Raw genomic sequence first — 20,738 nt, forward strand, 5'->3', positions numbered from 1 at the left:
CTAAATCTATTAAAGGTTGGCCCCATTTTCCTTCAATAATAATTATAACGTTTCCTCTTTGCTCAGGCTTCTCTTCCTCTTCTTCCAGCTTGGACAGAAGATTCAATGCCTCTCACTTGAGCAGATTCAGTGCCTTCTCCTATTTCTTTAATTGTCACAGCAAACATTCCTTTCCTTAAATGGGTTGTGCAGTTTTGGGATAGAAGTCACACTTTGCGTGACTGCAGATTTAGGAGTCCTCACAGCATGTGTACTGCATGCTGGCAGGGTTTTTACATTGAGCGTTCAAGTGACCGCAAGGATGCAATTTTCATACTTACGATCACATTCAATATAAACATGCTTGGCCTCACTCAGTACATGTGAATTGAGCAAGGTTGAGCATGTTTAGTTGAGTGGTCATGTAACCGCATTTCTAGCAGCAGCCGGATGTTGGCAGTTGCGGTATCCGTAGAACACAGCTAGAAGAGTATAACCCAATGAAATAAAACGTAACTTTTACTCATACTATTAAAACATGGACAAAACAATACAACAAAAAATAGTGCTCACGCCGAAAACTGTGCTCTAATAAAAAACTGGTTTGGTCTCACCAATTATGGACACAGGGTACCCATCCCGATGAAGAGGGATCCCTGGGAGGGTCCAGTAGATGTAGGGTGTAACAACAAGGGGGACGGGGGACCTTCTTACTAAACCCCTGTCGTGCCCCAGCAATGACTCCTGTCCTCACAAGGACAGGCCCAAATGTGCCCTACTATGGACCCCCCCCCCCCCACCATATATAATGTAGTAATTCTCCCGCATTTCTAGCAGCAGCCGGATGTTGGCAGTTGCGGTATCCAACACAGTTGACAAAGCTGTTGTGTTTCGCTCAGCAGCTGCTAACATCCAGTGGCTGCTGGCATTGAGAACAGCTGGTCAGTGGGTGTGCCAGAGATTGGACCACCAGTGATCTGACTTTGATTACCTATAATTAATGATAGGTCATCAACATAAGTCATGGAGCAACTCTTTAGGAAAGGCATGCTTGGCGTAACAACTGATGAAGGAGGAGTAGGCATTGAATCTGCTCATAAAAATAGAAATAACGGTAGTAGGGCAACCATGTAATCTGCAACATGACTCCATTTTCGCCATGAGGTTACTATATTTTCTAGCATATATCCAGTGCATTTTGATGACAACCCATCAGAAGTAGCACAATGTAGAGGAAATTAATCTACTTGAATCAGCTTTTCATTGTACTTACATTGCTTTTAGGGTGCATCAGTCATCCGGATGTTGTCCTCGTTCCTCACTGAAGGCCTTTTTGTAAAGGGATTGCAGGTAAGTACCTTATTTTCTTACTGATAATTCAGACGTCCGGTTTTCCCATATCAGTTCTCTCCATGTGTTTCACGGGTAGCACTCGTGCCTAGTATAGTTTATAGAGCTGTTTCACAAGACCAATTTATTTTGTGGACGGAGTGGTTAGCAAGTGGACAAGTATTGGATCAAAATCAGCATATGGGTTTGTAAATGTGGAGAAACCTTTTTTCTCATCTGAAAAAATGATGAAACTCAGACCAAACTCATGTTAAAATGAGACGATATTCTGATGAAAATTTGATGAACCCTAAACAAATTTACTGATGAAACTAGGACTGTTTATTGGACATGAAAAGAACGAATGTCTGAATAAGCCCTAACTTAACTATGGGTCTGCATACATGCTGCAGCTTCAGCTTCATTTAACAATCAGGCATAAGCAACAGACCTGACACAGCCGTTATTTACTGAATGTAGGCAACTTAGGACCCATTCACATGTCTCAGTTTTGCATACATGTTCTATTGGTTTATTTTTGCAGATAGAACATGTACCCATTAGAATTTTTGTGTACCGCACACAGACAAAATCTTAGATGTTATCCTATGTGTAAGCACACTTGGGTGATATTCTACAACTACTCAGGTCTCAATGTAGGAAACGCAGCATGCACTAGTCTGGTCTGATTTACAGACCCAATAGTGCATGCAAACACAGCCAGCCCCTGCATGTGTCTGCTATGTGGACGAGAACTTAAATTCATTCAGTGACATCCACAATTTATAGACGTAACTGCTGAGATAAATGTAGTGTCCTGTGTTAATGTAACCCTAAGGTAAATGCACATGTGGAATAAATGCTATGGATTTGTGCATATTACAGTTCCAGCCAAATAGATGAGTTTTTAACAAATCTCATCTTCATCCTAGAAAATTTCTGTGTGCCAGTTGATCTGTGTTGTAGATCCTGAAAATCTGCAGAATGTCAATTTCTGATGTTTTCACTGTGAAAATAACACCTTTTAATTTAGAGAAGTGAAATGAAAGGCAAATAAAATCTGCAATTATGGACTAATTATCATCAATTAGGTTCTCTTCCTTTCGATTGTTTTTGAATGACAAAGTAATGAATTTTGTGGGTACAATGAGGATTTGGCATAAATTTAATCTAAACTTTTGCAATGGAAAAACATCTGGAAAAAAATCCATGTTAGGACAAGCTAAGGATTTGAAAATCCTAAGAATGCTGTCAAAATTGCACTGATTTTTTTCCTGCTCCATTTCAACATATTTATTTAAACCCCATTTACACATACGGTATTACATATCATTGAAACATGTTTAAAAAGTTGCAATGAAAAGCTTTAAATGGAACCTGACAGGATCTGCATGCCCCCCAAACAGCATTTGTATCTTCGTACATAAATTCTCTGCCTAATAGTATTATGTTTTTTACACATTAACAGATCATAGGCAAATTAACCTTTTGACTAGTCAATGGGGAGTTTGTTTCCAAAGGCTAGTCATCACACTTAGCATATGACAGGTCATTGTGCCTCTGAAGCCAGATGTAGGCTTCCTAGCTTCAGAGGCACACTGCGCATATCCGGAAGCAGACAAGAATCCTGATGTCAATGGAGAAGTGGAAGAAGTTTCTTCTTTACTCCCAAACATGTGCAGTGCACTTCTGAAGCCAGGAAGCGTACACCCAGCTTCAGAGGTGCAATGACTTATATGAAAGAAAGTAGCGTGCATACTAAAGTTTTGAAGAAGGCTGGTGATGAAGTCTGCTCTTTCAAATCATGTAATCACATCCACAGGGGCATGATAACATGCTGAGTGAAAGACTAGTCAGGGGAAACTAACTGTATTTGATGAGGGCCACACGCTCCTTGGTGTGCCACTGCATATTCAGTTTCCCTGTAGGAGAACGTGTGTCCCAACCTGAAGATCTTCTCTATGACCCTCAGGCCTGGATGCAGCTAGCTTCTTATCTAGTATAGATATTTTTTTGGCTTGCTTGAGAGATAAGGAATCCTTCCTCAACTTAAGGTACCGTCACACTAGACGATATCGCTAGCGATCCGTGACGTTGCAGCGTCCTCGCTAGCGATATCGTCCAGTGTGACAGGCAGCAGCGATCAGGCCCCTGCTGTGCTGTCGCTGGTCGCTGGACTCCCCGTAGACATCGCTGAATCGGCGTGTGTGACACCGATTCAGCGATGTCTTCGCTGGTAACCAGGGTAAACATCGGGTAACTAAGCGCAGGGCCGCGCTTAGTAACCCGATGTTTACCCTGGTTACCATCGTTAAAGTAAAAAAAACAACCGCTACATACTTACCTACCGCTGTCTGTCCTCGGCGCTCTGCTTCTCTGGTCTGGCTGTGAGCACAGCGGCCGGAAAGCAGAGCGTTGACGTCACCGCTCTGCTTTCCGGCTGCCCGGCGCTCACAGCCAGAGCAGAGAAGCAGAGCGCCGAGGACAGACAGCGGTAGGTAAGTATCTAGCGGTTGTTTTTTTACTTTTTAGGATGGTAACCAGGGTAAACATCGGGTTACTAAGCGTGGCCCTGCGCTTCGTAACCCGATGTTTACCCTGGTTACCGGCATCGTTGGTCGCTGGAGAGCTGTCTGTGTGACAGCTCTCCAGCGACCAAACAGCGACGCTGCAGCGATCCGGATCGTTGTCGGTATCGCTGCAGCGTCGCTTAGTGTGACGGTACCTTTAGTCCTTCCTTTAAGCACCTCACCTGAGATAAGGAATCCTGCTGCCACTTAAGGTACCGTCACATTTAGCGACTTTAGAGCGATAACGATAGCGATCCGTGACGTTGCAGCTTCCTGGATAGTGAAATCGTTGTGTTTGACATGCAGCAGCGATCAGGATCCTGCTGTGACATCGCTGGTCGTTGCTGAAAGTCCAGAACTTTATTTCGTCGCTGATCACCCGCTGACATCGCTGAATCAGCGTGTGTGACGTCGATCCAGCGATGTCTTCACTGGTAACCAGGGTAAACATCGGGTTACTAAGCGCGGCCCTGCGCTTAGTAACCCGATGTTTACCCTGGTTACCATTGTAAAAGTAAAAAAAAACACTACATACTTACATTCCTGTCACGTCCCCCAGCGTCAGCTTCCCTGCGTCCCCCCAGTGTCAGCGCTTACACAGTGCAGGGAAGCTGACGCTGGGGGACGTGACAGGAATGTAAGTGTGTAGTGTATTTTTTTTTACTTTTACAATGGTAACCAGGGTAAACATCGGGTTACTAAGCGCATCCCTGCGCTTAGTAACCCGATGTTTACCTTGGTTACCCGGGGACTTCGGCATCGTTGGTTGCTGGAGAGCTGTCTGTGTGACAGCTCTCCAGCGACCACACAGCGACGCTGCAGCGATCGGCATCGTTGTCTATATTGCTGCAGCGTCGCTTAATGTGACCCTACCTTTAGTCTTTGTCTCCTTCAGAACATGCTATCCCATTTATGGTGGTCTCCCTTCTTCACACACAAACACACATTTCAATGCAAGTCTGCGAGAAACAATATCGAAGGTCTGTTCACTTTTGAATACTTTCCCCTATCTGCCAAACAGGAAACTACATTACTACGCCCATTTAACTCCTCCCATCCTGGGCTGGCCCAATAGTTAACCCTATCTGCAGTTACCCACTGTGGTAGAATACAAACCAAATAAAACAATATTTACAACATGGTAATGCATTATATAGCCATAAGATCTTCATGGGGGATGAGGGCAACCTATCCACTCTTTTACAAAGCCATAATGTATGCAGAGTATATACCAGGTATAAGAAAATATCTTTGCAGGAAGTCAGGCACCCACCTCACCAAACGCACATTTTGCTCCAAATGCTTGATCTGTGACCCTCCGTGGGAGGGGGTTCTAACAGTTTCCGGATCAAATGGTATTTTAGTTAGTGAAATAGGTTTCCAGGAGATCTTACTTTGAGACCCCCACAGATTTTGAGAACAGGCCTCTGAAATACCCATTCAGCTATCTCCAGCATTCGCATTGATATGAATGGGACAAGGGCATAGATGTGCAGCCATTGATAAATTTCAGAGGGGCATTTCAGAGTTTATTCTTAAGAATTAATAACACCTTTAAATGAAATTCTCACATAAGTCAATATTTTACTACTGAGAGGATTAAAAGAAACAAAGAGCAATCAAGTCTAATATTTTACTATTCTGCATTTACTAACTAGAAAAAGTGGCAAATCAACCAAGCAGCTGTTGAAAAAAACAAGGAAAAGTAGTTAAAATCAATGAAAACTAAAGCTAAATGAATGTTTGTAAAAGGCAAAGAGTTCATTCACGCTGCCATATTGTAGATGGGTGTTGTTGAGATCCGTAATACAACACACAAAGTAACCTATGGTCAATCAATATTATATCAATATCATATATGTATGATGATAGGTGCTGCCATACAGACGCCCTGCATTATTATTATTAATATTAATTTATATAGCACCATTAATTCCATGGTGCTGTACATGAGAAGGGGTTGCGTACAAAGTTATAGATAGCGTTTACAGTAAACAAATTTACGATGACAAACGGGTACAGAGAGAAGAAGACCCTGTCGTTGTGGACTTACATTCTACGGGATAATGGGGAAGAGACAGAAGATCGGGGGTGCAGCAGCTCCGGTGGTGGTGAGGAGGCAGCTCGGGTGGTGGGGAGGCGGCAGAATGGTTATTGCAGGCCGTAAGCTTTCCTGAAGAGATGGGTTTTCAGGTTCCGTCTGAAGGATCTGAGGGTGGTGGATAATCGGACGTGTTGAGTTGTGGAATTCCAGAGGATGGGGGATATTCAGGAGAAATTTTGGAAGCGGTTGTGTGAGGAACGAATAGAAGTGGAGGAGAGTAGGAGGTCTTGTGAGGATCAAAGATTATGTGAGGGAAGATATTGGGAGATTAGTTCAGAGATATAGGCAGGGGACAGGTTGTGGATGGCTTTGTAGGTCAGTGTTAGTAGTTTGAATTGGATTCATTGGGGAATTGGGAGCCAGTGGAGGAATTTGCAGAGGGGAGAAACAGGGGAGTAGTGAGGAGAGAGGTGGATTAGTCGGGCAGCAGAGTTAAGGACAGACTGGAGTGGTGCAAGAGAGTTAGCGGGGAGGCCACAGAGGAGAATGCTGCAGTAATCGAGGCGGGAGATGATGAGAGCATGCACAAGAATTTTAGTTGATTGAGGGCTGAGGAAGGGACGGATTCTGGAAATATTTTTGAGTTGGAGGTGACAGGAGGTTTCAAGAGTTTGGAAGTGCGGTTTGAAGGACAGGGCAGAATCGAGAGTTACTCCGAGGCAGCGGATTTCAGGTGAGGGAGAGATTGTGATGCCGTTTACCATAATAGATAGGTGGGGTAGGGGAGGTACGCGAGATGGAGGAAGATGATGAGTTCGGTTTTGTCTACATTGAGTTTTAGGAAGCGAGAGGTGAAGAAGGAGGATATGGCTGATAGACACTCCGGAATTCTGGACAGCAGAGAAGTGACGTCTGGGCCAGAGAGGTAGATCTGAGTGTCGTCCGCATACAAGTGGTACTGGAAGCCATGGGACTTTATAAGTTGTCCTAGTCCAAGGGTATAGATGGAAAAAAGTAGGGGCCCCAGGACAGAGCATTGAGGGACTCCAACAGAGAGAGGGCGGGATGAGGAGGTAGTGTGGGAGTGGGAAACGCTAAATGTGCGGTCAGAAAGGTATGAGGTAATCCAGTACAGGGGAAGGTCTTTGATGCCAAGGTAAGAATGAATCTGTAGCAGTAGGCAGTGGTCGACTGTGCCGAAGGCAGAGGACAGGTCGAGAAGGGGGAGGATGGAGAACTGTCTGTTAACTTTGGCTGTGAGTACGTCATTAGTAATTTTGGTTAGGGCAGTTTTGGTGGAGTGGTGGGGGCGGAAGCCAGATTGGAAGTTGTCAACGAGAGAGTTAGATGAGATGAGAATTAGCTTATCTGTGTGTATTGAAATGTATAATTCAGTAGTCAGTGTTAACTTTCTTTTCTAATGCTTTCCTAGGCATACCTTAAGGAATTCGAATATGATAATACAGTGTATGTTAATCTGTGGAATTCCTTGCAAGCAGTAAGTTCAAATAAAGTTTACATGAGAATTTTTCAACTGTATAAACTTCTCTATATTTGTATGCACATTTCTGAATGCTTTTTAATAAGTGTAATATATATAAAGGTTTTCACCAGCTCCTCTCTCCTGCCTGATCTAAAATTGGATCTGGATAGACTTTGTCGCACATTGGTGAAACAGTTACAGAGACAGGTGTCTAACACCTATCAAATATTCTGTACAAAACTTGCTGGGCATAGGATAAAAAATCACCAATTCTATCCTTTTATTTAATATATATTGCGGAGTTACTTCTGCTTTGCACATTTAGATTTGAGCTATATTGTCAATATGTGCACATATTAAATAATATAAACTCAGTGAATAATAACTATCTCACAATGAGAATAACTATTCTAAAATGGGTATGCACCTTGGCATGCATTTACATAACTTTTTATTACATAATTCTGTCACTGAAATAATTCAAGTATTTTGGGTGTGATCTCCGGTTAGCAAGAAAAGGGAGCAGATAGAAAGGAATAACAATAGAATATGCAATGTGCAAACTCAATACCCTATATAGCTGCAGATTTTATTTTGCTGATGTATTACATGAAACAGACTGAATTTAATACATTTAAGCCAATGCACTGGCAATGCCGAACATATGCAACAGAAATTATGTTGGTTATACCTTCAATCTTCTTCTGTTTTGTTCTAGGCCTACGACTCAGAAACTGTTAAAGTTGATCTCCCAGCCAATATTGAAACCATTATGAACACATGGGTCTTACAAATGGGTTTTCCAGTGGTGACAATAAATACAGCAACGGGCACTCTAACGCAGAAACATTTTCTTCTAGATCCCAACTCAACAGTCACTCGACCATCAGAGTTTAAGTAAGTTAATAATTCAAAGAAAATCTATCACCAGACTTTACAGTTCAAGCCTCATAGATAATTACCGTAAATAGATTTCTCGGGCATGATGAGGCTGATGTGCTTTAAAAAAAAAATTTCATATCAGAATGGTTGTATAATTTTTTTTTTAATATTAAAATAAGCATGTTATGAGTCTAACCAGAGTTGGATAATAAAATGCTCATTTTACGATCAGGCAAGAAAAATTGTAAAAATGGATTATACCTGATTTTGACAGCTGACACCCTGCTCTAAGTGCCAGGAGAGGTCACGCACTGCTCCCAGCACTTTAACCCCCTAAATGCTGCGACAGAATGCAATCGCAGCATTTCGGGAGCTGGCAGAGCGCTGATAGCCCCTCTGCCCTTGGATCAGAGGACACTCTGTGGCGTGATGCGGGTCCCGTTCGTTGTCATTGTTACTGATCGTTGCCATGGTTACCCGATGTGGCCATGATGACATCTCGGTCACCAGAGCTAGGAAAGTTGCTTGATCATGTGCATTGCACAATAAGCAACTTTCTCTGTCAATGCAGAGCTGACACTTTGTACAGCACAGGGATGCTGCTGCATCTCCATGCTGGTAACAAGACCAGGCAACATATTAGATACAAAGGGGAGATTGGAGCATTAGATAGTGCAAAGCAACCCCCCACCAAACGAAAGAACCAACTCTATAAGAACCATAAGCAAGGAGTACATTAGGAGCATATAGGTAGTCAAAAAGATAATAATGCTTTATTTAAATTACATATAGTTTTAAAGTGCAAACAGTATCCAGAATATAATATCAAATACAGTGCTCAAGGATGATTAAAAATGAATGGGTATCCCCCGCTGTGCACTGTCTATGAGGCCAACATGCATACCAATGGTAAAGGCGTGCTGCTATAAGTCCATATGTAAACATGCTAGTCGCTTACTCACTGGCATGTTTACATATGGACTTATAGCAGCACGCCTTTACCATTGGTATGCATGTTGGCCTTATAGACATTCATTTTTAATCATCCTTGAGCACTGTATTTGATATTATATTCTGGATACTGTTTGCACTTTAAAACTATATGTAATTTAAATAAAGCATTATTATCTTTTTGACTACCTATATGCTCCTAGTATACTCCTTGCTTATGCATCTCCATGCTGTAGAGGCGACCAGGCTACAAAAAAATGATAATCTCATAGTGGGACAAAGTAAAAAAAGTTAATAAAAAAGGGGAAAAAATGTTTTAAATAATTGGAAACTATTTTTTTTAAATTTAAAATAATAGTAAAAAAATCTAAAGATATTGTATCTATAAATAAATAAATATTTCCATGAAAAAAAATATAAACAATAAAAGTGCACATATTCGGTATCGCCTTGTCCGCAAAGACTTGAGCTATAAAACTGCTCCACTAGTTAACCACTTTAGTGAACACCATAATAAAAATAAAAAACAAAGCAAAAAACAATGTTTTATCATACCGCTGAACGAAAAGTGGATTAAAACGCGATAAAAAACATGGTACCGTTGAAAAAGTAATCTTGTCCAGCAAAAAACAAGCTGCCTTACAGCTCCATCAGCAGAAAAATAAAAAAGTTATAGCTCTCAGAATAAAGTGATAAAAATTATTTTTTTGCTAAAAAAATAGTTTTTTGGCTATGTGCACACGTTACGGATTAGCCTTAGGAATTTCGGGTGCGGATTCTGCCTCTCCTGGCAGAAAACGCAGCTGTGGATTTTGTGCGGATCCGCAGCGGTTTTTCTGCGTTTTTTTCTGCACTTTTTTTGCGGATTTGCTGCATTTTTTACCCCTGCGGATTTCTATAATGGAATGGGTACAAAAACGCTGCAGATTCGCAAAAAAGAAGTGACATGCTACTTCTTTTAAACCGCAGCGTTTCCGCAGCGGATTTTCCGCAAAGTGTGCACAGCTTTTTTTTCTCATTGATTTACATTGTACTGTAAATCAATTGCGGATCTGCAGCATTTCTGCACCGCAAAAAACGCTGCGGATCTGCAGAGAATCCGCAACGTGTGCACATAGTCTTATTGTGTAAAAGTGCCAAAACATAAAAAAAAAAAGTGGTATCTCTGTAATTGCACTGACTCAAAGGATAAAACTGCCTTATCAAGTTTACCACACACGGAACGGCATAAACCCACCACAAAACAAAATTCCTAAATTGAGAGTTTTTGTTAATTCTGCCTCCCAAAAATCAGAATAGAGAGCGATCAAAAAAAGTCATGTTACCGATAATGGTACCAATAGAAACATCTACTTGTCACGTAAAAAACAAGCCCTCACATGACTCTGTGGGCCAAAATATGGGAAAATTGTAGCTCTCAAAATATGGTGATGCAAAAACTATTTTTTGCAATAAAAAGTCTTTTAGTGTGTGACAACAGCCAAACATAAAACCCCAATATAAATCTGGCATTGCTGTAATTGCACCAACCCAAAGAATAAAGTCGCCTAATTACTTATACCGCACGAGGAACGGTGTACAAAATAAATAAAACCAATTCTTCATCTGTTGTTGATTTTTCATTCTGCCTCCCAAAGATCGCAGTAAGTCTTGGTGCACATTTATCCTGCACTCTGCGCTGAGCGCTTGCACCAGGGTTTCCATGTAAATCTCTTAAATACGTGATTCAGACAGAACCACTGGAGGAAGATTCCCCATAATGAGGCAGGTGGAGACACTGTGGACGCCGTCTGACCTGTGATCCGGCGTTGTCCATCTTCATCTTAGGATTGCATGAAAGTGCCATTGGCCACAGTTTTGTGCATTTCTGCAAAGAAGGACATCGCTGAACAGAGACCAGACTGAGTCCAGAGTAACTCTGCTGCCTCATTATTGTGAATGGATCTCTCGGGGGTTTCATCTGAATCACATCAGTCAGAGATTTAGATGGAAACCCAAAAGTAAGTGCTCAGCGTAGAGTGCCAGATACATGTGATCCGAAACGTTCCCAATAAAAGCTTCAACTCAATCCACAAAAAGAGCAAGCCCTTGCTCAGGTCTGTCATCCACGTCACTAGTAGCACAAAGGCTCTGGAAAAGCAAAATGGCTCCTCAACCGCCAAAAGAAATTCAGCAAATGCTCTGCTCCCAAATCCAAGTGCCCCCTCCCTTCTGAGCCCCATAGTGTACCTAAACCACATGTAGCATTCATGTTTGGAATTTCTGAAGCAATGAGGGCCCACCTAACTTAGGGGCGCATGCCTCCAGAAGCACGGGCTGGGCATGTCATACTGGTGACTGCAATGTACTGGTCACTAGACTGGTCACTAGAGCGTACTGGTCACTACAACAACAGTTTGCAATTTTCACTCGGCAACATTCATTGTTGCTTGTTTCTGGAAAATACCCATGGAATCAAAATCGCCACTACACCTGTAAATAAATTCCCCAAGGGGTATAATTTCCAAAATGGGGTCACTTGAGGGGGGATTCTGCTCTTCTACGAATCAGGGGTTCTGTATATGGAGGCTGCAAACTGTTCTAGGAACATCTACGCTCCACAAAACAAATAGTTCTCTATTCCTCACGAGTCTCTCCATATGGCTAAGTAGTACTATACAGCCACATATACAGCCACATATGAGGTATTGCCATGTTCAGTAGGAATTGTGGGACAAATTTTGATACCATTTTTACTCACTTGCATGAAAATGTAAAATCTGGGGCTAAAACAAAATTTTGGTGGTAAAAATTTAGTTACTTTTTCTTCACTGCCCAATGGTATAAAATTCTGTGACACACCCGTGGTGTCAATATGATCACTGCACCCCTAGATTAATTCATTGAGAGGTGTAGTTTGTAAAATGGGGTCACTTATGGGGGGTTCTGCTGTGTTGGCACCTCAAGGGCTCTCCCAGTGGATCATGGCACCTGCAAAGGATAACAGTAAAATCTGTGGCTCCTTGCCTTCTGAGCTTTGCACTGTGCCTGAAAAAAATTTCCCAATTACATGTAGGGTAGTGGTGCACTCAGGAAAAAATAGACCTCAGTTTGTTGCAAGAAAAATTCCTATTAGCAATTGCAAAAATTAAAAACTTGGGGCTAAAACTACATTTTAGTGGTAAAAATTTAATTTATTCTTTTTTGACTGCTCAATGGTATAAAATTCTATAAGGCACATGTGGTGTCAATATAATCACTGCACCCCTAGATGAATCAATTGGAGAGTGTAGTTTGTAAAATGAATTCACATATAGGGGCTTTCTGTTCTGGCACCTTAGGGGTTCTGCCAATGTGACATGGCACACTCAAACCATTCCAGCAAAATCTGAACTCCAATATGGCGCCTCTTCCCTTCTGAGCTTTGCACTGTGTCTCAAAAGTAGTATTCCCCCACATAAGGGGTATCAGCGTACTCAAGAGAAATTGCACAAGACATTGTATGGTGCAATTTCTCCTGTTCCCCTTATTTCCATTTTTTCACAAATAAATGCAAGTCATACTTAAAAAAAATACCACTATAATTAAGCACAATATGTCATGAAAAAACAATCTCAAAACCTGTGGGATCCGTTGAAGCATTCCAGAATTATTACCTCATAAAGTGACAGAGGCCAGAATTGTAATAATTGGCATGGTCATTAATGTGCAAACCAACTTCGGGGGTAAAGGTGTTAAAATATTTACGAGGAAGACCACCATCAATAGAAAACAGAGGATTCACATATTTTTCTGATAAAGTCATCAAAAGCAAATTACAAACTTATTGAAATGATTCACCAACGCATCCCAAGAGACAGAGAAATGGCAAAGCAAATGCCATTTGAAGTCCAGCTATAAGATGAGGTCATTGTGGAATCTAAAGGGATAATCTACAAGAGGAGGACATAACTGCTGCTAAGTGATTTGTATACTAGAGAAGGAATAGCTGCTTCTAAAGGGCTAATCTGCAAGAAGAGGACACTGCTGATGCTTGCATACAGATTAATATAGTAGAGATGGTTCTAAAGGGTTAACCTACTAATCTAGAGGATGACATACATAATTTAAAGGTTCATCTTCAAGAAAATGACAGAGCTGTTTCTAAAAAGTTAATCTGCTTAGGAAGGAAATACCTGCTTCCAAAGAGTTAATCTTCAGGTGAATGATCTAGAGGTGGACATGGCAGTTTTTTTTTAAAGATTAGCTGTTTGTAAATGGAAAGTCTACTAGATGAGGAGATAACTATTCCTAGACTTAAGGTACCTTCACATTTAGCGACGCTGCAGCGATCCAGACAACGATCCCGATCGCTGCAGCATCGCTGTTTGGTCGCTGGAGAGCTGTCACACAGACAGCTCTCCAGCGACCAACGATGCAGGTCCCCTGGTAACCAGGGTAAACATCGGGTTACTAAGCGCAGGGACACGCTTAGTAACCCGATGTTTACCCTGGTTACCAGCGTAAACGTAAAAAACAAACAAACACTACATACTTACATTCCTGTTGCATCCCCCGACGCTCTGCTTCTCTGCACTGTGTGAGCGCCAGCTGGCCCTTTAAAGCACAGCGGTGACGTCACCGTTGTGCTTTACGGCTGGCCAGCGCTCACAGTGCAGAGAAGCACAGCGCCGGGGGACAGACACCGGAATGTAAGTATGTAGTGCTTGGTTTTTTTTTACGTTTACGCTGGTAACCAGGGTAAACATCGGGTTACTAAGCGCGGCTCTGCGCTTAGTAACCCGATGTTTACCCTGGTTACCAGTGAAGACATCGCTGAATCGGCGTCACACACGCCGATTCAGCGATGTCTGCGGGAGATCCAGCGACGAAATAAAGTGCTGGACTTTCTGCTCCGACCAACGATGTCACAGCAGGATCCTGATCGCTGCTGCCTGTCAACTGAACGATATCGCTAGCCAGGATGCTGCAACGTCACGGATCGCTAGCGATATCGTTGAGTGTGAAGGTACCTTTAAGGTACCGTCACACTCAGCGACGCTGCAGCGATATAGACAATGAGGTGACCTAAACTTGATCGCTGGAGCGTCGCTGTTTAGGTCAGTGTAGAGACGTCAAACACAGCAACTCCAGAACGATGCAGGAGCGATCCAGTGACGTAACGGCGACTCACTTCTTGTTCTCGCTGGTTGTTAGCTCCATGTCAAACAGCCGGAGTGTACCGATCCGACACACATCTAGGGGCCCTATGCTCGTTGCTGGCGTCGTTGCTTTTGATGTCAAACATGACGATACACGCCGACCTGGCGACGAAATAAAGTTCTGGACTTCTAGCTCCGACCAGCGATGGCACAGCGGGATCCAGATCGCTGCTGCGTGTCAAACACAACGAGATCGCTATCCAGGACGCTGCAGCGTCACAGATTGTTGTCGTTCTCTTTGCAAAGTTGCTGAGTGTGACGGTACCTTTAATCTCCCAGAGAGGACCACATACTGCCTGTAAAAGATTAACTGGCTTGAGGAGCACATACATACTTGTTAGAGGTCTAATCTGAATCTCATGCTAATAGACTCAGAAGCAACCACTCCACACTTAGGGGAAGACTGTGACAGGGATTAGGCTATGTGCACACGTTGCGGATTTTGCTGCGGATCCGCAGCGGTTTTGATGCTGCGGATTCGCAGCAGTTTTCCATGAGTTTACAGTACCATGTAAACCTATGGAAAACAAAATCCGCAGTGCACATGCTGCGGAAAAAAACGCGCAGAAACGCTGCGTTGTTTATTCCGCAGCATGTCAATTCTTTGTGCGGATTCCACAGCGGTTTACACCTGCTCCACAATAGGAATCCGCAGGTGTAAAACCGCAGGTGGATTCCGCACAAAGACCGCATAACATCCGTGGTAAATCCGCAGTAAATCCGCAGGTAAAACGCAGTGCTTTTTACCTGCAGATTTCTCAAAACAGGTGCAGAAAAATCCGCAGAGGTTCCATCTACGTGTGCACATACCCTTACTCTGTTGCTGCTTCTAGCCCCAACCACCTGCTCTACAATGCAAATAAATCAATCTTAAATCATTATATAAGTGGTTGCTAAAAGTCTTCACACTTCTGTTAAAGTGCCAGGTTTTTGTCGTAAAAAAAATAATACCATGAAGAATCATTTTAGAACTTTTTTTCCCCTATAATGTCACCCATAATCTGTACAATTCAAATAAAAAATTAGCTAAAATCTTTTAGTATGGAAAAAGATAAAGAGCTAAAATTATGTGATTGAATAAATATGCACAATCTTAACCCTTTAGTGACAGAGCCAATTTGCTGCTTAATGACCAGGCCAGTTTTTACAATTCTGACCACTGTCATTTTATGTGGTTATAACTCTGGAACGCTTCAACAGATCCCACTGATTCTGAGACTGTTTTTTCGTGACATATTGTCCTTTATGTCAGTGGTAAAAAAATTTCTTTATGACCTGTGTTTATTTATGAAAAAATGGAAATCTGGTTAAAATTTAGAAAATTTTGCAATTTTCAAACCTTGAATTTTTATGCCCTTAAATCAGAGAGATATGTCACACAAAATACTTAACAAATAAAATTTCCCACATGTCTACTTTACATCAGCACAATTTTAGAAACAAATTTTTTTTGTTAGGAAGTTATAAGGGTTAAAAGTTGACCAGCGATTTCTCATTTTTACAAAATTTACAAAACCATTTTTTTAGGGACCACATCACATTTGAAGTCACTTTGAGGGGTGTACATAACAGAAAATACCCAAAAGGACACCATTCTAAAAACTGCACCCCTCAATGTGCTCAAAACAACATTCAAGAAGTTTATTAACCCTTTACGGGCTTGACAGGAACTGAAGTAATGTGGAAGGAAAAAATGAACATTTAATATTTTTTTCAAACATTTTACTTCAGAACCATTTTTTTTTTCACAAGTGTAACCACCACAAAAGTTGTTGTGCAATTTCTTCTGAATACGCCGATACCCCATATGTGTTGGTAAACCACTGTTTAGGCACATGGCAGATCCCAAAAGGGAAGGAGCGCTGTTTTGAGTTTTTCAACACAGAATTGGCTGGAATTGAGATCGGACGCCATGTCGCGTTTGGAGAGCCCCTGATGTGCCTAAACAGTGAAAACCCTCAAAGTGACACCATTTTGGAAACTAGAACCCCCAAGGAAGTTATCTAGATTTGTGGTGAGCACTTTGAACCCCCAAGTGCTTCACAGAGGTTTATAACGTAGAGCTGTGAAAATAAAAAATCATAAATATGTCTAAAAATGAACCATACGGCGCTGCTTAGTTGCTCCAGGTGAATAAGCAGCAAATATATGGACGAAATCACTCCCAATCGTCCCAGAAGTGGTTAATTAAAGAAAACTATGTGATATTTGCGCTAAGTTCACCTATATGAAGCCATAAATAGTTAAAATACTAAGAAATGTCATAAACAAGGTTCCCCATACAGGACTTTGATTAACAAAATGTGTTTACCTTAATATCAAAGAAAAGGAAATCTGTGTCCAGTGCGGACATGCGGGAAGGTCTATACACGCGGCCACCACTGCCTGTGCACGGCAGGTACCAAGCTCTGGGGGAGTACGTTAGTCACCGGCCGGGACAGCGTCTCCTATACTACTTTTTGCTCTGCAACATATTGGATATTTTTGGAACAGAGATTCAGAGAAGGCTTCAGATACCAACCTTTCAGCACATGAGTGAAGGACCTTCCCGCATGTCAGCACTGGACACAGATTTCCTTTTCTTTGATATTAAGGTAAACACATTTTGTTAATCAAAGTCCTGTATGGGGAACCTTGTTTATGACATTTCTTAGTATTTTAACTATTTATGGCTTCATATAGGTGAACTTAGCGCAAATATCACATATAGTTTTCTTTAAAATAAAAAATCATATTTTTTACACAAAAATGATCTTTTCACCCCCAAATTTTTATTTTCCCAAGGGTAACAGTAGAAATTAAACCCCAAAGTTGTTGTGCAATTTGTCCTGCGTATGCTGATACCCCATATGTGGGGGTAAACCACTGTTTCGGTGCATGGCAGGGCTCAGATGGGAGGGAGCACCGTTTGACTTTTTGAACACAAAATTGGCTTTAATCAATGGTGGCGTTATGTCACGTTTGGAGACGCCTAATGTACCTAAACAGTGGAAACCCCCCCAATTCTAACTCCAACTGTTATGACCTGGTGGTCAGGACAATAATGGACCTGGTGTTTAAGAGCACACGGAATGACCTGATAGTTACTGATAATAAAGGACGAGCTCTGGGACGTGGGAACTCTGCTGACCGCAATCCCTAATCCTATCAAACACACTAGAAATAGCCGTGGATTGCGCCTAACGCTCCCTATGCAACTCGGCACAGCCTAAGAAACTAGCTAGCCCTGAAGATAGAAAAATAAAGCCTACCTTGCCTCAGAGAAATTCCCCAAAGGAAAAGGCAGCCCCCACATATAATGACTGTGAGTAAAGATGAAAATACAAACACAGAGATTAAATAGATTTAGCAAAGTGAGGCCCGACTTACTGAACAGACCGAGGATAGGAAAGGTTACTTTGCGGTCAGCACAAAAACCTACAAAAAGACCACGCAGAGGGCGCAAAAAGACCTTCCGCACCGACTCACGGTGCGGAGGCGCTCCCTCTGCGTCCCAGAGCTTCCAGCAAGCAAGACAACAATAAAAATAGCAAGCTGGACAGAAAAATAGCAAACCAAAGAAATACAAGCTGAAACTTAGCTTCTGCTGGGAAGACAGGTCACAAGAACGATCCAGGAGTGAACTAGACCAATACTGGAACATTGACAGGTGGCATGGAGCAAAGATCTAAGTGGAGTTAAATAGAGCAGCCAGCTAACGAATTAACCTCGTCACCTGTGGAAGGAAACTCAGAAACACCCACCAAAGGAAGTCCATGGACAGAACCAGCCGAAGTACCATTCATGACCACAGGAGGAAGCCCGACAACAGAATTCACAACAGTACCCCCCCCTTGAGGAGGGGTCACTGAACCCTCACCAGAGCCCCCAGGCCGACCAAGATGAGCCAAATGAAAGGCACGAACCAGATCGGCAGCATAAACATCAGAGGCAAAAATCCAGGAATTATCTTCCTGACCATAACCCTTCCACTTGACCAGGTACTGGAGTTTCCATCTCGAAACACGAGAATCCAAAATCTTCTCCACCACATACTCCAACTCCCCCTCAACCAACACCGGGGCAGGAGGATCAACGGATGGAACCACAGGCGCCACGTATCTCCGCAATAACGACCTATGGAACACATTATGGATGGCAAAAGAAGCAGGAAGAGCCAAACGAAATGACACAGGATTGATAACCTCAGAAATCTTATACGGACCAATGAAACGAGGCTTAAACTTAGGAGAGGAAACCTTCATAGGAACATAACGAGACGACAACCAAACCAAATCCCAACACGAAGTTGGGGACCCACACAGCGCCGGCGGTTAGCGAAACGTTGAGCCTTCTCCTGGGACAATGTCAAATTGTCCACCACATGAGTCCAAATCTGCTGCAACCTATCCACCACAGTATCTACACCAGGACAGTCCGAAGACTCAACCTGCCCTGAAGAGAAACGAGGATGGAAACCAGAATTGCAGAAAAACGGCGAAACCAAAGTAGCCGAGCTGGCCCGATTATTAAGGGCGAACTCAGCCAACGGCAAAAAGGACACCCAATCATCCTAATCAGCAGAAACAAAGCATCTCAGATATGTTTCCAAAGTTTGATTAGTTAGTTCGGTTTGGCCATTTGTCTGAGGATGGAAAGCCGAGGAAAAAGACAAATCAATGCCCATCCTTGCACAAAAGGATCGCCAAAACCTCGAAACAAACTGGGAACCTCTGTCAGAAACGATGTTCTCCGTGATACCATGTAAACGAACCACATGCTGGAAAAATAATGGCACCAAATCAGAGGAGGAAGGCAATTTAGACAAAGGTACCAAATGGACCATCTTAGAAAAGCGATCACAAACCACCCAAATGACCGACATCTTTTGAGAGACGGGGAGATCCGAAATAAAATCCATAGAAATAAGCGTCCAGGGCCTCTTCGGGACCGGCAAGGGCAAAAGCAACCCACTGGCACGAGAACAGCACAAGTCCCACAGGACTGCACAAAAGAACGCACATCCCGTGACAAAGACGGCCACCAAAAGGATCTAGCAACCAAATCTCTGGTACCAAAAATTCCAGGATGCCCAGCCAACACTGAACAATGAATCTCAGAGATAACTCTACTAGTCCATCTATCAGGGACAGTTTCTCCGCTGGGCAATGGTCAGGTCTATCAGCCTGAAATTTTTGCAGCACCCGCCGCAAATCAGGGGAGATGGCAGACAAAATTACCCCCTCTTTGAGAATACCCGCCGGCTCAGGAACACCCAGAGAGTTGGGCACAAAACTCCTTGACAGGGCATCAGCCTTCACATTCTTAGAGCCCGGAAGGTACGAAACCACAAAATCAAAACGGGAGAAAAATAACGACCATCGAGCCTGTCTCGGGTTCAACCGTTTGGCAGACTCAAGATAAGTCAAATTCTTGTGATCTGTCAAGACCACCACGCGATGCTTGGCTCCTTCAAGCCAATGACGCCACTCCTCGAATGCCCACTTCATGGCCAACAACTCACGATTACCAACATCATAATTACGCTCAGCAGGCGAAAACTTTCTAGAAAAGAAAGCACATGGCTTCATCACCGAGTCATCAGAACTTCTTTGCGACAAAACAGCCCCTGCTCCAATCTCAGAAGCATCAACCTCAACCTGAAACGGGAGCGAAACATCTGGCTGGCACAACACAGGGGCAGAAGAAAAACGACGCTTCAACTCCTGAAAAGCCTCTACAGCTGCAGAAGACCAATTGACCACATCAGCACCCTTCTTGGTCAAATCAATCAACGGTTTAGCAACAGTAGAAAAATTAGCGATGAAGTGCCGATAAAAATTAGCAAAGCCCAGGAACTTTTGCAGGCTCTTTACAGATGTCGGCTGAGTCCAATCGTAAATGGCCTGGACTTTAACAGGGTCCATCTCGATAGTAGAAGGGGAAAAAATGAACCCCAAAAATGAAACCTTCTGAACTACAAAGAGACACTTTGACCCCTTCACAAACAAAGAATTCGCACGAAGGACCTGGAATACCATTCTGACCTGCTTCACATGAGACTCCCAATCATCCGAAAAGACCAAAATATCATCCAAATATACAATCAGGAATTTATCCAGGTACTCTCGGAAGATGTCATGCATAAAGGACAAATACTGATGGAGCATTGGAAAGCCCGAATGGCATAACCAGGTACTCAAAATGGCCCTCGGGCGTATTAAATGCTGTTTTCCATTCATCGCATTGTTTAATACGCACAAGATTATACGCCCCTCGAAGATCTATCTTGGTGAACCAACTAGCCCCTTTAATACGAGCAAACAAATCAGACAGCAACG

The 20,738-nt window shown here is 42.7% G+C and overlaps 1 protein-coding gene across 3 annotated transcripts in view; it reads left to right on the top strand.

Annotated features, from left to right (window-relative positions):
* ANPEP (alanyl aminopeptidase, membrane) overlaps positions 1–20,738 on the top strand; it is a 277,202-nt gene that overhangs the window by 195,207 nt on the left and 61,257 nt on the right. For all 3 annotated transcript variants that reach the window (XM_069766191.1, XM_069766190.1, XM_069766189.1), the window contains exons 9-11: positions 1,264–1,329; positions 7,355–7,420; positions 8,124–8,302. In XM_069766191.1, coding sequence (XP_069622292.1) covers positions 1,264–1,329; positions 7,355–7,420; positions 8,124–8,302 — 311 coding nt within the window. The remainder of the gene's footprint in view (positions 1–1,263; positions 1,330–7,354; positions 7,421–8,123; positions 8,303–20,738) is intronic.

The sequence above is a fragment of the Ranitomeya imitator genome, chromosome 4 (assembly GCF_032444005.1).
Source record: "Ranitomeya imitator isolate aRanImi1 chromosome 4, aRanImi1.pri, whole genome shotgun sequence".
In the NCBI taxonomy this organism is placed as follows: domain Eukaryota; kingdom Metazoa; phylum Chordata; class Amphibia; order Anura; family Dendrobatidae; genus Ranitomeya; species Ranitomeya imitator.